General features: G+C 43.0%; 3 protein-coding genes across 6 annotated transcripts in view; 2 read left to right on the top strand and 1 right to left on the bottom strand.

The window, feature by feature from the left end:
* Nucleotides 1-1,457: 1,457 nt before the first annotated feature.
* On the bottom strand, nt 1,458-4,222 carry LOC311124881 (5-hydroxytryptamine receptor 7-like; the record flags this gene model as incomplete). Its single annotated transcript, XM_084198976.1, has 2 exons — nt 1,458-2,268; nt 3,690-4,222. 2 exons carry the CDS (start codon nt 4,220-4,222, stop codon nt 1,458-1,460), a joined length of 1,344 nt encoding a protein of 447 aa, XP_084055102.1.
* Nucleotides 4,223-8,978: 4,756 nt separating this feature from the next.
* LOC311124880 (C-signal-like) lies at nt 8,979-11,028 on the top strand. The gene is made up of 3 exons (XM_084198975.1): nt 8,979-9,337; nt 9,760-9,937; nt 10,463-11,028. The coding sequence occupies exons 1-3, from the start codon at nt 9,014-9,016 to the stop codon at nt 10,747-10,749; spliced, it is 789 nt and encodes a 262-aa protein (XP_084055101.1). The 5' UTR covers nt 8,979-9,013; the 3' UTR covers nt 10,750-11,028.
* A 2,533-nt stretch (nt 11,029-13,561) lies between these two features.
* Nucleotides 13,562-16,948, top strand: part of LOC311124887 (pantothenate kinase 1-like) — a 28,403-nt gene continuing 25,016 nt past the window's right edge. For 2 of the 4 annotated variants that reach the window (XM_084198984.1, XM_084198983.1), the window contains exon 1: nt 15,073-15,315. In XM_084198984.1, the coding sequence (XP_084055110.1) occupies nt 15,288-15,315 (28 nt within the window). In that variant the 5' untranslated portion in view covers nt 15,073-15,287. Of the gene's footprint in view, nt 14,126-15,072; nt 15,316-16,948 lie in introns of those variants that run through there. The other 2 variants (XM_084198981.1, XM_084198982.1) reach the window with 2 other exon arrangements.

The raw sequence follows: 16,948 nt of genomic DNA, 5'->3' as shown, positions 1-16,948 counted from the left end.
GATACAAAATAGTCCAGTATTGCAATGCTTCACTGGATCAATCTGAAACTTTGCACACACACTGCTGACATCTAGTGGCCAAAATCTAAACTGCGCCTAAACTGCAATATTATATTGTGGCCTTTCTCTTGCATTTCAAAGATGATGGAACAAAAAAATTAATAGAAAATGCATGTTTTTTTGTTTGTATTATCTTTTACCAGATCTAATGTGTTATATTCTACATTAATTGCACATTTCCACAAACTTCAAAGTGTTTCCTTTCATATGGTATCAAGAATATGCATATCCTCGCTTCAGGTCCTGAGCTACAGGCAGTTAGATTTGGGTGTCATTTTAGGCGAAAATTGAAAAAAGGGTTAGATCCTTAAGAGGTTATGTTTTGGGACTAAACAGGGGTTGTTTACATTTACTTTGTTTACAAACATTGGAGTAAAACAAGCTTATATTTTGGGTTCTGATGGGGTACAACCGTTGAACTAAGCTCATGAGGCATTTCTAAGTTATATTCTTCAAGAATCAATGGGTATATCATTAATTTATGTACAAAAATGGATGTAGAAACTGCAGATTGCACCTTTAAGCAACAGCTAACCATCATTTATTGTTCTGAGGTGTCATGTTTGGGCAACCATAGCACAACTGGAAAATACAACACCCCATAGTTGATTTTTGACAGAGCCACACCACTGTTGCAGTGACATTCTGTACAAATAATGTTCTGTTCCATGCAACAGCTTACCATCATTGATTGCTGTGAGACATCATGTTTGTGCAACCATAGCACACCAAGGGGAAGAACCGTAAGGTCATGGACACAAAGACAATGACCATGGACTCACATTCAGATGGAAAGATTGCTTCTTATTTGTTTCATAATCAGACCTCTCCAATACTGTACCAGGGCTCTCCAACCCAGATCCTGGAGAGCTGTAGGTTTTCGCTCCAACCCCAATTGTAACTATCTCTCCAGGAACAGGGTTGGAGTTAAAACCTACAGGAGGGTATCTCTCCAGGAACAGGGTTGGAGTGAAAACCTACAGGAGGGTACCTCTCCAGGAACAGGGTTGGAGTTAAAACCTACAGGAGGGTATCTCTCCAGGAACAGGGTTGGAGTTAAAACCTACAGGAGGGTATCTCTCCAGGAACAGGGTTGGAGTAAAAACCTACAGGAGGGTATCTCTCCAGGAACAGGGTTGGAGTGAAAACCTACAGGAGGGTATCTCTCCAGGAACAGGGTTGGAGTTAAGACCTACAGGAGGGTATCTCCAGGAACAGGTTTGGAGAGCCCTGTTTTAGACTGTGTCTGGACATGCAAGATCTTGAGTAGAGGACCAGGCAAGCAGATACCATTTACCTAAGACTTTCTCAGTGTGGCAGCTCCCACAATACCACAACAAGAACACCATTTAGATGGCAGCTCCCACAATACCACAACAATAACACCATTGTCACATTTAGATAACAGAGTTAGTCTTTTCAACCAGTTTGAGGGCCTGGTGCATCCCGGCGGCAGACAGCTTGCGGTTGATATTGCGGTAGCGGCAACGCAGCAGGTTGCTGTAGGTGGTCCTCAGGTCCCTGTTGAAGAAGGCGTAGATAAACGGGTTGAGGAGGGAGTTGGCATAGCCCAGCCACAGCAGGGTCCTCTCCACCCACAAGGGCACACAGCTAGGGCAGTCCACCCTGCAGATGAAGGGTCTGGCCGTAGAGAGCAGGAAGAATGGCATCCAGCAGACGCTGAAGGCCCCTACCACGATCCCCAGGGTGGCCGCTGCCTTCTGCTCCTGCTTGAAGATGGACATGTTCCTCCGGTTGCTCCTCATGAGGCGCGAGAATCGCGTGCACTCCTCAACTTCCCTGTGGAGCCTCAGGGCGGCCGACACACAGTCCACGCTCTCCTCCTCCTCCTCCTGCTCCTCAATGGCCTCCTCCTCTCCCCCCCGCGCCTCCTCCTCCTCCCCGACCCGCGGGAAGCCCGTGATGGTGTGTTTGGCGGCGCTGAGCTTGGCGGCGCGGTAGATGCGGTAGTACATAATGAGCATGACGGACACAGGGATGTAGAACGCCACTGAGGTGGAGTAGATGGTGTAACCAAAGTCCTGGCTAATCAGACACACCTTGTTGTCGTTGACGTTCTGGGCCCAGCCGAAGAGGGGGGGCAGGGTGATGGAGGCGGAGAGGAGCCACACGGACACCACCATCTTGGCCATGCAACAGCCATTCTGCCTCACAGGGTAAGTCAGAGGCTTGGTTATGCCCAGGTACCTCAGAACGAACAACAAAAAAGCATATCATTAAATAGTTGCTAAACATAGACTGTCTATACATACAGAACATACTACTGTAAATACATTACATGAACAGAAAACACCTTCCAACAGAAAACAAACACTGGGGAGTTATTCACCCCAAATGAACTATAGCAATTATAATAAGATACTGTATAACAATCTTATTAGAATGTAGCCTATACTTATACTAGGCTATATAGCTAGGCTATACTTTTGAGAATGGAATTCCGAACTCCTTACGTGCTTGTATTAATATTATTACGACATGATAGGAGCAGAAGCAATGAGAGAGGGAGGCGCATAGGGCTGATATGGGGATGGAACCGCTGCAGGGAGAGAGGGAGACGCATAGGGCTGATATGGGGAGGGAACCGCTGCAGGGAGAGAGGGAGACGCATAGGGCTGATATGGGGATGGAACCGCTGCAGGGAGAGAGGGAGACGCATAGGGCTGATATGGGGAGGGAACCGCTGCAGGGAGAGAGGGAGACGCATAGGGCTGATATGGGGAGGGAACCGCTGCAGGGAGAGAGGGAGACGCATAGGGCTGATATGGGGAGGGAACCGCTGCAGGGAGAGAGGGAGACGCATAGGGCTGATATAGGGATTGGAACCGCTGCAGGGAGAGAGGGAGACGCATAGGGCTGATATGGGGATGGAACCGCTGCAGAGAGAGAGGGAGACGCATAGGGCTGATATAGGGATTGGAACCGCTGCAGGGAGAGAGGGAGACGCATAGGGCTGATATGGGGATGGAACCGCTGCAGGGAGAGAGGGAGACGCATAGGGCTGATATGGGGAGGGAACCGCTGCAGGGAGAGAGGGAGACGCATAGGGCTGATATGGGGAGGGAACCGCTGCAGGGAGAGAGGGAGACGCATAGGGCTGATATGGGGAGGGAACCGCTGCAGGGTGAAAATATGGTTCTGGAAGCGAAAGTGTTACCCACTCAATTTACTATGTAAATATGTATGATCGATTTAAAATATATATATATATATTTGATTTAGTTTAATTTAGTACACCAATTGGTGCCCATCCCGTATGGGATTATAATACACCATTTCATCAAATAGCCTATGTGTGCACGAAACACAATTTTTATTTAACAAATTAAATGCAATAAACAATTAAATGCATAATTAACAATCATAACAAAACGGATTTCACCTTGTCACACAACACAAACAATACACTTGTCCTTCTATGTAGGTAATAGCAGTGCTTCACCGGAGCTGGAGCTGAGTACCGGCACTTCAAATGTTCTACTGCTTGAGCTCAAAAGTATTGTGGAGCTCCTGCACCTAAATATAAACAGCACCGGCACCCAAAATGAGTACCGGCACCTATTTCAGTCCATCAATCACTGGTTACTAGGAGTTGGAATAGCACTTACCTGTCTATACTAATTACGCACAGCGTCATTATGGATGCAGTGCAACACATCACGTCCATGGCAATAAAAACATTGCAGAAGACTTGGCCAAAAACCCATTGCCCCCCAATAAGGTCCGTTATACTGACAAATGGCATAACTGCAAGCGCGATTGAAAGGTCGGCAACCGCCAGAGACACGATCAGATAGTTGGACGGCTGCCGCAACTTCTTCACAAAGCACACCGAAATCACCACCAGCAAGTTCCCGCAGATAGTAAACAGCGTGAGCATGGTGAGGATCGCTCCAATAAATACTTTCTCCACCTTGTCGTAGTTCAGAATTTGTTCCCCGCACCAGGTGCCATTCTCCATCAGCAGAGGTGAAGGCTGTGAAGTGGCGGATACCGCCTCTGCCGCCTCTTGCACAATCTTCAGCAAGTGTGGAACGAGCGCCTCCGAAATCATGTTTGTTGCGCCGGGCTCTTTTTCTCTCTCTATCACGTAAGATCTCATGTTGCTGTTGTTGAAAGTGCCATTTGCATCCACGACCATGCTGGTTGGTTTTTATCCATGAACATGCAACCCCCTTAAAATGCCTACTCACAGATGTGCATGTGTGATGTAAATGACTAATCTGCATCGTCCGCCCAGAGCGCACATTCATAGTAACCTAGTCAGAAACACGCACATTGCTCTATTTTGAGGACATTACTCATAACGCACGGCGTAACTGGACGCCACCTAGAAATAACAGCTCCTGGGGGGCATGTCAGCGCAATTATAGCTGAGTAACAAGCGACATCAGGAACAACTAGAATATTGGACTACTAGCAAATGTATTTAAAAACAAAACAAATGTATCAATGATTTATTCAAGACAATAAATAAATATGTCATTGGTCTGAATAGCCAACCAATCCAATGCGGCCATGGACAATTACGCATGGAGACACGGGGAACTGTATCCAAATACCTTCCATTTATTGGCTGTAATAGAGTTACAAAGTAGGCCTAATAATTATGTAGGCTGCAATATGGCCACAATAGAATCATTTTGGATTAAAAAGAAATTCATATATACTATAACAACTTATTGGAGCTGTGGTTGTTAGCAGGTCTAGGGGCTGGGAGACCTAGGATCAAGACCCGCAAGGGGCATTACACTGTCGCTGTTCGCATATAATCGTTACGTTGGTGTCAGAAGTAGGATGGAGCCCGTGAGGCCATTGTATGTGCACGTGAGGGACATAGAAAAAGGGTAAATCCATTTGAATTCAATCACTTTTTGACAGAATCCCTTTTAATTTGAACCAAACCTTCCATACATACTTGCCCATTGTAGAAGTGGTCAGAAAGTGACTTTTTGGAACTGTATGGCAAAACATTCAAGAGATAAACTAATTGTAAGTCGCTCTGGATAAGAGCGTCTGCTAAATGACTAAACATTTAAATATAAAGGTGCTCAAAGTTGACCTATTTTGCATACCCCACCTTTAAAAAAATATATACAAATTGTCTTCTTTTTATTTTTTTATTTGAATCTTAAAACGTCAATTAGGCATATCTAAAAACGCGCAAACTACTTATTTTTTAATATTCGCATATGTTGTAGCTTAGACCCTATTTTACATTATCTGAGGTTTTTGTGTCGTGCCCGCTCGCCATCGGTTGAGACACAACATGCTCTTGAATACAGGGTGGGTGTCATATTCTGACTGATTAATTTACTAAAATGGGAATCAAATTGAAATGTCGCCTTTCAAATGGCACCACAAAGATGGTTGGAGGTCCACACATCAGAGAATTTTGACTTGAATGGGAAAACATGTTGTTTTAAATCCTAATGTCAATTCTCCATAGGAAATCTATTGAAATCATAGAAATATAGATAATAGAATGGACATGACCATTTACATCTTTGTGCTAGTAATTAGAAGTTACAATTTCAATTCAATGTAGCGAGTTTAAGCCAACACCTAGCAACCTCGTCAAGAGGTTCGGACCTCATGGCGTAATGGTTAAGGTGCTGGCTTGACAGTCGCTGGTCGAGGCTTCCCGCCAAATATGAGCAAGGCACTTGACCATTAAGTGGTCCAGGCGCGCTGCTCCCAGCCTGTGAGGTTGGGTACTGGAACAGCAAAATAAAGAATATTCGTGCAAATGTGCAAATATAGTACTGATCGACACCTGATCACAGCAAAGTATGTCATAGGGCCATCATGTATTGAAGTGTGTTTATCTGACCTTCCTGCATTATTCATAAGACTAAAGTCAAATCGGCCGATTTCTTACAATACCCAAGATTATATGTTGAGGATTTTTGGAGTCACTTTTCAATTATCCTCTCCTCCTTGAGAAGCACAAAACAATACATGTAGGGGTTTCACCAGATATAGGCAAAAAAGTGACTATGAACCACTGAGCAGAATCGTTTATGTTGAGGACAGTATATTACATAGCACCACCGTGTGGCCTTATTGGGTATCAGTATTTGTCCTCATGGCAAAGCTGTGATCAACTTTAAAGTCTTTAGCTTAAAGTATTTTGAAGACACTGATGATTATTCAAACGAACCATCATCTTCAATTTGAATACACTGTAATCACTCCTGTGTTGGCTGGGGCTGCAGAGCAGAGCATCTTCCCAAATAAGATGGCAAGTGATGCTATAGCAATTGTTACATAGGACCCTTTCACATTGTTAAAAGTGTTACATAGGACTTTGATATGGTAGCAAGTTTGAACAGTAGGCTACACAAAAAAGCTGTTGACACATTATACGTTTTAAATTGAAAAAATCCCCACACAATAATTGTATATACATTTAATGTTATTCTCATGAGAGAAATTTGAATACTATACTGTAAAATATTATAACGTGTTTTACATTTAAAAATTTATAATTTGCTTTTAATTAGGCTAAAGAACTGTAGGTTAAAGGAAAGGTTCACTCATTTTGAATATTATAATGTTTTTGTGCATATCTGAGGGATGTTATATCGATTCCCTGGGTCATTTCATGTTTTCATGTGTTTCTGAGTTATTGGCGTTCAAGCAGGCAGAAATCCGGTCGGTATTACATAGCACCGTGACAAAGTCGCTCTCACTACACCGGAAGTTAATAGGAATTTGACTTTTAAGATCGCGAAAACGTCTATCATACATGTCATAACTCGGGAGGATGTCTTCAATCGAATGAGCCATTGATCATTTTCCTACCTCGAGAAATGTGTAATTTAACCGAGGGTCTAACACATTTTTCCTTTCGACCCCTTCCCAGTAGACGACGTCACGCACAGATGCGCGCTACTCTTGGCGGCAGTATTTAAGCCACCGCCATCTGCGCCCATTCAACATAGCCTAGATTTACGTTTTTATTACTTCTAAACAAAATAACCGTTTTGGGTTCTCATACGCTTACAGTTATGTTTTTATTCTTGCTTGAACAGTTGCTAAGATTATATTTGGTTGTGATCTTTGCAAAATAACTATTTTGGATGCAGCAGTTGTTAGCTAGAATGCTAACGCTCATTGATATAGGCTGTAGCAAAAGCTAGCCAAAGAGCCATTTTACTGGTTGATGTTGAAGTGTAAAAAAAACTGTGTAATGCAGTTGATTTGCGATGATGACACAAACATTATATTAAATCAGAATCATGTAATTACACATGCATAGCATTTACTTTTGGGTATGTCTACATTTTGCCATTACATTTAAGCGGTTAAAAGTATAATGCAGTTGATTTGCGATGATGACACAAACATTATATTAAGCAGGACATTCATACAAGCCTTAAAATCCAATTATAATCCAAAAGTAGTGTGAAATGCACTCATAAAAATCATGTAAATTGATTCTTTTTTTTTGCTGGTGTTCTATAAGACCTCCCCCTTGTTCTGCCACCAATTTGCGCCCGTCACCCTCGTGCGGCAATGTTTGCAAACACAGAAATGGGTCTATTGTACATTTACATTTACGTCATTTAGCAGATGCTCTTATCCAGAGCGACTTACATTATTATTATTTTTTTCATACCCCCTGTGGGAATCGAACCCACAAACCCTGGCGTTGCAAACGCCATGCTCTGTAGTCCCCGTGTAGCTCAGTTGGTAGAGCATGGCGCTTGCAACGCCAGGGTTGTGGGTTCGTTTCCCACGGGGGGCCAGTATGAAAATGTATGCACTCTGGATAAGAGCGTCTGCTAAAATGTAAATGTATTAGCTGCCTCTTTAGTCCAGATGCCAGAGAGATTATAGAAAGGAGATAGGAATCCAATGAGTAATGAAACGTCCCACCCAGCAGACTGTTGACCAATCGCGTTTTACGTTGTCATGCTGCGTCACGCGGTTGCTAAACTAATTGTCACCCAATCCCTTCTCAAAGTCAGTGTATATGTCGAGAAACGTACCTATTCTCCTCGAAAGTACGTAATGTCACGATTACAACGCTATACGATACTACATATAACAAGTTAATTATTTCGGAAAATATTCGTAATGTTGTACTTCTTGTTGACGAAATTCGTGCTTATGTTGGGTTTTTGAGCTAGTGCCCAATAGACTCCCGTTCACTCCTTGAAGGACAGTACTCCTTGTCCCATAATCGCCCTGAATGCACCCGGCGGCCCATTGACGTGGAATGGACAACGTTTCCCATCTCCACAAATGTATATCTGCCGTTGCGAATGTCAGACTCCACTGTGAGGCACATCGACCAGCAGGATGAACATGGAGATATTGTAGACTCCTAAATTGATAGTGCAGTTTGTTTAGGCCATTTTACATCTAACGAGCTACGTTACATGCTGATATTGTCTCTGGTATTATTGTGTGGAGCTACGTTTGCTAGCTAGCTAACTAGCCAGCCCATAGAGAGAGCATTGCATTGTGGATGTTGTAGTTGACTTGAGCTGTAAGAGATTTCCACAACGATTTTCCATGTTGCTACCAACCTTATTATAACTCCAAAATGAAATATTTTTTCACAAAAAATATTGCTCTCACATATTAGTGTTATTGAACACTGTAAATTAAAGAAATGAGTGGTTTTGGGTGGATTTTTCCTTGAATGGTTGTGTTAACATTGTCTATATGGAATATAGTTTCATGATATTACAAGGGTATAGAATGTTAAGATCACAAAGCGCCTAGATCTCATTAATTCACCAGTGAGATGTTTGGTATACCAATGAATGGCAGAGAGTTGACATGACAGCGCTAACAGAAAGGCTAGCTAGACTGACGAGTGTTCGTTACAAAACAAAAAGCACGTTGGGTTGTGTAAGTTTCCTTCTCTACGACCCACAGAGGGCGTTGCTGTGGGTTCATCACATTCACGTGTGTCATGGCTGCCGTAGCACTGGTACAGGGTGCGAGTAGGGGACTTGGACTCGAATTTTGCAGAAATATCTTAATAAACAAAGCCCCAGGAGCAGTGATCGCGACATGCAGAAATCCGGACACTGCTGCGGAGTTGATGAGCTTAGTTGCGCAACACCCGGGAAAAGTGACAGTTCTGAAACTGGACGTAAGCAGAGAAGATGACATCCAAGACGCGGCTGAACATGTTAAAAAGGCATTCGGCAAAGTTGACCTGATCATCAACTCCTCAGCGATGCTTCATCCCTCTGGCAAAGGCGAGACCAGCCTGAGGGATGTTTCTGCACAGGTAAACTAGCTAAAACGAGTCAAGTCATACAACTGTCAGTGATGGAGCTGGTCAAAAGTGAAACAAACGGATTGTTGAACAGTTCAAGCTAATCTGTGATAGGTACAAAGCTGGGCTAAATTGGCAAATACATTTTTGGAATTTCAAATCAATTACAGTTATTTTCTTGAAGAAAATTGTACAACTTTAATAGCCATCAGAAGCCATAATATATTTACTTATTGATTGTAACAGTGTCATTCAACATTCTTCACAACATGGTTAAAACTATCATGTGGATGTCATGGACTGTCAGTCCTTAAATTGAGAGCACTGTCTATGGATTTGAGAGGTGTTACATTTTCCCAGCCCCATCCCTCAGCTGTATACCTTTTAACAAGTGGTTTTTCAAATTGCAGACTCATTCATTGTTGTGTTTTTAGGGAATAATCTCAACATTGACAACAAACACTGTGGGACCATTGGTGATGGCCAAGTACTTCGCTCCACTATTGCAGAAGGGTAGTGGTGCATTTGGCCAGCAGCCGCCAGAGAAAGCCAAACAGCATAGTGGGATCATTGTCAACATCACCGCAAAAGTCGGATCCATCGGTGATAACGGTATGCATCATATGTATAATTTCGGAAGTCAATCCCATCAATCATAGAATCATCTTAATTGATCGAATTGTTAAAATATTAAAGAAATCCTTATGAATGGCCCTTATTTGCCCTCCTGTAGCTCAGTTGGTAGATCATGGCGCTTGCAACGCCAGGGTTGTGGGTTCGTTTCCCACGGGGAGCCAGTATGAAAAATGTATTCACTCACTAATTGTAAGTCGCTCTGGATAAGAGCCAAAAAAAAAAGAATGATGAAGTGTCTAATGGCTTCTTCTATATCTAATAGAGCACATTGATGTAGGCTAATATGATTTGACAGTTTTATCAACTTAAGTTTGTGGTTACACATTCACACATCAAGCAGTCTATACTTGTCGTTTAAAAGCAAAGGTCATTGTGGGGGGGTGTAGGGGGGTGTGGGGGGGGGGGGGGGGGGGTGCATTATATAGCCTGCATGTGGCCATTCAACTTGTAATTTGAACAACTTCAGAATAAGTCTGTGTCTGTCTGTGTCTGTCCATCTAGGTCTTGGCGGGTGGTACAGCTACAGAATGTCCAAAGCAGCACTTAACATGGCCACACGTAACCTGTCCATCGAGCTGGGGAGGAGCAGGCCCAGAGTGGTGTGCGTGTCCATGCATCCCGGCACAGTGAATACCGATTTGTCCCGCCCCTATCACAAGAACGTGCCCAAGGACAAGCTCTTCAGCACAGGCCACTCCGTGCACTGCCTCATGAGCATTATAGATAGCCTGAATATTGACAAAACAGGGAAGGCCTACAACTGGGACGGTTCAGAACTGCCCTGGTGAAAAATAACAACACTACGCACATTCCTCGACAAAGCTTGCCAACCTCAGTCAACTCAGGTTCATCTTATATTTTGACCGACTGTACCAACTGTACCCAAAATAATGAGTTTCCGCGTATGGGGATTTCCATGAATGATGGTGGTATCTTGTATCCTGGTATAGTGATATTACATGAATGATGATGATATGTTGTGTCCTGGTATAGTGATATGGTGGTATATTGTGTCCTAGAAGCTGGCATGAGAAAATAAAGATACTTTAGTGCTGTTGTTTTACTTATATTGAAATTGAATTATTATCGGTGTAAGATTCTTGGTAAAAGAGTGACAGTAATACAGACCCTTCCTTCAACCCCTCAAATAGATCATGAAAAGTTTGGGGCTTCTTTTTGAAACAACGAAAGCAATAAAGAGAAATGATAAGAGTACTGTCAAAAAATCTTATTGAAAAGGTGATCTGTTGCATTCTATTGGTGATGTGATACTTTGGAATAGCTTCTTTCTTTAGTTCTGTAAATTTGTTCAGGAGCTGCTGGTTATGAGATTAATTAAACACCAAAGACAACATATCCTACTTGTTCCAAATATAAAGAGCAAACCTCTGACAGCCCATTTGTTCTCTTTATACTACTTAATATTTCTGGCCACTAGATGGTGTTAATATTTCAGTTTTCCAACACAAGTCAGGCAACCCTCCGTTTTTTTTATCTATGGACAATAGTCAAAATTCAATTTGCCAGGTGAAAGCCTACTCTACACCAAGCCTATTTGAAACCACTCCTCATAGGCTACATGCTTAATGAGTCTTTATTCACAAGACATTTGTGATGCAAATATGACAGGAACTGCACATACTGGTGGACATGTAAGTCCTACAAAGATTGCAGACATGAACAAGACAAGGATAAAATCTCTCATAGGGTGAAACCGATGATTAGAGTAAAACAAACTTTTTGATTTCAACAGACACAAATAATATCCTTTTAGGCACTTGTTACATGGTGCAGACAGAACAATCAGATTATCACACACTGGTGTGCATATAGGCCAAGGGTTATTGTAGTTTTTTATTTATTTATTTTTTACATAGAGTTAGTATAATAACAATAAATCCCCATAAAAATCTGTCAATTTAAGTTAGAGATGTGCCCTAGCTGCGGTGAAAGGTGACAGAGTTAGAGCGGTGTTTGTCAGACCAGGAGGCATCCCGAAAATCAGTCTTCTCACTAAATAACGTCTGTAGCGTCTGAGCATCTGAACGGCTACAAACTATTACTATGGAAACTGTTACTATGGAAACTATTACTATGCCCTCTTATGGAAAGATGAGACTCTCACGAACACGATGGTGTTCTCCGTTTTCCTCTACGACCCCCACAAGAGTCTTGAGACTCTTCTGAAGTTGGTACAGCCGATCTGCCAACTTCTGTCTGTAGCGTCCGAACAGTTTGGGCTTCCCCTCTGTGGAAAGGTGAGACTCTAGGACGCCCACAGCTCTCACAGGACTGTTTAGTGCCAAAAATAAGGGGTTAAATACATGTAATAAAACAATTTAATGTTTCCTGATCTTTCTTATATCTCTCAGATATACAACAGACACTTCAGAAACTTCCTTTTGATTTTTTGGGGGGACTATCTGTTGTTCCATATAGTGAATCTGTTATTCAATGCGTTTGTATGGGCTAATAGCAGTAAGTCAATGTTCCCATGTTTCAGAGTAAACGCTGTAGTGTAGCAAAGGCTATATGTCCGCTCAATCGGAAATTACCTTCAAAAGCCGCAATGCCCATAATCTGTGATTGGATTGAATCCCGGCCCTAGTTTGGTTTGGTTTGGTTATTTTCTATTAGTAGCCTACACACAATCGCAGCTAAAAGCTTTGTTCCTACAAACATTTATAGTATAGCTAGATAAATAAACAACTGATTGAAATACTAAATTAACACTACTTTAAAATACATAATTTAACTACACAGTAATTAATCAGTCTCACAAACTACTGAAACTAAGGGATAGAGAGCTTTAGGAACAGTTTCACTCATGAACCTGAGTAGCCTAGCCTCAGCAGCCTAGGTCTAATCATGATGCAAGTATATGAATAACAGGTTGGCCTGCAAGGCTGTTACACAACAATTTCCACTCGGAATATTTGACTGTACTGTCGGTGTTCACAGTAGGCCTATGGCAAAATAATATAACTTCTTATAAATATATATTCTGATCAAATCATATCAACCTCACCAGACCAGATGTTAGTGTGTGCCCAGATAAGAACCACTTAAAAATAAATGTGAGGAACAATCCCTGTACAGTTTGTGCCAGAACAAAACAGAAGGCAATGATGGCAACACCCAAAGACGCACTCTTGAGTTATGCAGGCTACAAACTATCAACAACTCACCGTTCACCTCTGACCCACAGAGATGCACAGGTGTAAACACATTTTCATAATCACATGTGAAAAGCAAGGTTTGGGGAAAAACAACATGACACAGCGAGAAGTAAACAGCTAGTCTGTGTTTGTGTGTTATAAATCATCTCAACATGACTGTCTAGGCTACTAACATCACGAATGACCATTGCATGATGCATACCTTAGAAATATGGCAGAGCCATGGCTGAACGTTACTCCAGAGAGAATAACATTTAATAACCTTACAATAATTAAATGATCCATTGCCTAGGCTATAACACGACTGTTCTGCTTATTAGGCACATAAAACTGAACGCTAGTTTTGTATTTTCTCTATAGAACAGGAGCGCATTGCCTGTGTCCCCGGGAGAGGGCAAACCGGTTCGGGTGCCATTATGTGTGACGTAACTAGCTAGCTAACAACCTGGCTGTTTGACTCCCGCAGCGGACTGTTAAGTGGGAAAATGAGCTCGACCAAACCGTGTTTTAGCGGATAAGGTCTTCACACCTTTTATCAACAGAATAAAGGTTATCGGTACCAAGAGCGGATAAATATTTTCTACCATTTAAGAGCAATTTCATATGAAACACATTTTCCCTTGAGCGGGTTGCATTTTATCGCACGGGCTAACGTCAGCTATAGCAGCTCGTTTCCTTTAGCTTGGTAGCAAGCCTTCTATCACACGTAGCTAGTTAGCTGCAACAATGGATAAAGCCAAATCAATTATCGATAAAAAAGGGTCGGGATCGTGTTATGCCAACGGACTGCAAAGGGGGTTTCATTCTCAGGCTAACAACGGTGGATGCAATGCATACAAATCAAGTGGAAACTGTAGTGGTGCTAGTAGCAATGTTGAACACTTCCATCATCTGCATACCTATGATGTCGAAGCCAATGGGTCCTCTCCTGCGAAAAGATGCAGGTTACGAAGAAGAGTTGAATCAGTGAAGAGGAACAGGCCACGTAAGTGTCGCTGTCAATGGGTTTTGCAGGTGTAGCTTTTGCATTTAGTCATTTAAGGGTTTTACTCATCAAATGACACAATTACAATATGTTACATTAGGCTTCATCAGGGGTTTTCAAACATCACCTCGGTGACCCCCACCAGCCATTCCATCTATTTGAACTATTCTTCCACAGCTATCACATTCACACCGGATTCAACTTGTCAACTACTCATCAAGCACTTAAGTAGATGGATCAGGTGAGCTAGTTCAGGGCTACAATAACATTGTGAAACGCCCGGGGGTCCTCGGGGAGAGGTTTGAAAACCACTGGGTTACACGCATGCTGCAGGCAGTTGAATGTAGAGAAGTTGCATAGTCAGCTGGCCATAGCTATGCATGGAGATACTGACATCTTGCATAATCATATGGGTTTGCGAGGCAGCCGCGGTGTTTTGGTCGCTGCACGTGTATTGTATATACAGTATGAACAGTATTTTTCAATTCCTTTTTTCTATTGCTAGGTAGTTGATGGAATCGAACGGTTCTCATCATCAGCTATAGCCTATATTGCTTCCTGGTAGGCCCCCTATGTGTAACACATTGTAAATGTACTTGGCGAATAAAGGTGATTCTGAATCAAGGGACTGTGGCTGCTGCGACTATCATGACTGCTTTTGTCTGTCAGCAAACCATTCTATTAAACTATTTTTTTCTCATAATCTTGACGATAATGTCCTGGATATGAGCTATCGTTAGTTCCAGCTACGTTGTTTTTAATGGAGCTACGTTGTTTTAGAAAATAAGTGACTCCTTTTGTTTTTGCAATGGGGACACCGTGATTGGTTTCTTCTCAGTCAGAAGTTGTGCTGAAATCGCTCCTGATAAGAAGGCTTGGCGTACTTCGGCCAATTAGCGGCCGCCCTCTGTCTCGGCAAGGCTGGGTTAAAGAGCCAGGCCACCGCCCCCGAATGTACACAATTCCCTTTCCCCTGGTTTCTAGGATGCTGTTAAAGAAGTTACAACTTTTAGTCGAAGTCACAGTACAAAAAAAAGTTGCGTTTTCTTTGCTGTATAAACTGGGGAAACTAAAATAATTGTAAACACTGATCTTAACTTTGCAGGCCTGTATTTTTTTCGGGTATTAATAAGTATTTTTGCATGCACCTGAGCGCATCGATATGAAGCTGAGAAATGTGAAGAAGCCAGGTAAGTTGTTTGCTATTGTTTACATGACAGTGGAATTTGAGACTCTCGAAACTCGAACATATGATGGGAATAGGGTAGTGTTAATTTGTCAGCGTAGACTACAATTGTTGTCCCAAGTAGGGCACTTCTGAACTGCCATTATTGAACAACACCCTCTGGGACATTGATAAACATTCTTTTCGGTGTTGTTGAGCTGAGTTTCTTTCTAGAAAAGACCTAGGGCAAGTTCAACGGTCCACTGGCTTAGCCTGCTAGTCAGCATTCCTCTCTGCTCCATCTCTAATTGTGTTAGACCTGAGAGAGAATTGTCTGCTGTGCCCTAGTTGTCGCGCCAGCCTGGTCTCATAGACTAGACGTAGCATAGTAAAAGTAAATGTAAATCAAAGAAACTGGAATTTGTATGATATGTTACCTTTGGTATGGTTACAAAAGACAAAATGTTACTTAAGGGAAAAACGAAAGTAGGGTGGTTGGTCGAGAAGGGTGCAATTGCGGCCTGCAATTCGAGGCGTTCCTGCATGTTGGGGTGTTGCTACATGTTGGCATGTGGGTGTTGCTGCATGTGGGTGTTGCTGCATGTTGGCATGTGGGTGTTGCTGCCTGTTGGCATGTGGGGTGTTGCTTCATGTGGGGTGTTGCTTCATGTGGGGTGTTGCTGCATGTGGGGTGTTGCTGCATGTGGGGTGTTGCTGCATGTAGGTGTTGCTTCATGTGGGTTGTGTCGCTGCATGTAGGTGTTGCTTCATGTGGGGTGTTGCTGCATGTGGGATGTTGCTGCATGTAGGTGTTGCTTCATGTAGGGTGTTGCTTCATGTGGGGTGTTGCTGCATGTGGGGTGTTGCTGCATGTGGGGTGTTGCTGCATGTAGGTGTTGCTTCATGTGGGGTGTTGCTGCATGTGGGTTGTTGCTGCATGTGGGGTGTTGCTGCATGTAGGTGTTGCTTCATGTGGGGTGTTGCTGCATGTGGGGTGTTGCTGCATGTAGGTGTTGCTTCATGTGTGGTGTTGCTGCATGTGGGGTGTTGCTGCATGTGGTGTTGCTGCATGTGGGGTGTTGCTGCATGTGGGGTGTTGCTGCATGTATGTGTTCCTGCATCTGCAGCAACCCTCATTATACTTTCATTTATATATTTTTTAGTTAGGACAGGTGGGAGGCGGGGGCACTCCAGTAAAGTAGGGGGCATTAATGCACAATGATGTTGGATGCCAGCCACCGATAAACTCCACAGAAGAATGGACGGGGGTGACAACAGTAGCTAACCCTACACCGGTAGACAGTGTCCTTCACCCCCGACTGTCGGACACTGTTTCTCCGCTGTTCTCTTAACAACGGCAAGGGCATGTGTTTGGCAGGCGGGAGCAAATTACACAGTGCTAGCTTAGCCAGCTAGTCCTAAGGAGGACACCGGTACACAGCAGGCGGGAGGCGGGGTCGACACAGTGTCGCTAACTATCATGCTAGCTAGCACACAGTGTTGTTAACTATCAAGCTAGCTAGTTCACTGTGTCGCTAACTGTCAAACTAGCTAGGACACTATGTCGCTAACTTTTAAGCTAGCTAGTACACTGTCACTAACTATCAAGCGAGCTAATACACTGTGTCGCTAACTATCAAGCTAGCTAGCACACTGTG

This window comes from Coregonus lavaretus (assembly GCF_964263955.1).
Source record: "Coregonus lavaretus genome assembly, contig: HAP1_SCAFFOLD_271, whole genome shotgun sequence".
Classification (NCBI taxonomy): domain Eukaryota; kingdom Metazoa; phylum Chordata; class Actinopteri; order Salmoniformes; family Salmonidae; genus Coregonus; species Coregonus lavaretus.
Note: the sequence above shows the minus strand (reverse complement) of the source record. Positions and strands in the feature narration are given on the sequence as shown.

Coding starts and splice junctions, on each gene's coding strand:
- LOC311124880 (XM_084198975.1), top strand. CDS start 9,014: ATGGCTGCCGTAGCACTGGTACAGGGTGCGAGTAGGGGACTTGGACTC. Junction 9,338..9,759: donor TGAGGGATGTTTCTGCACAG/GTAAACTAGCTA, acceptor TTGTGTTTTTAG/GGAATAATCTCAACATTGAC. Junction 9,938..10,462: donor CGGATCCATCGGTGATAACG/GTATGCATCATA, acceptor CTGTCCATCTAG/GTCTTGGCGGGTGGTACAGC.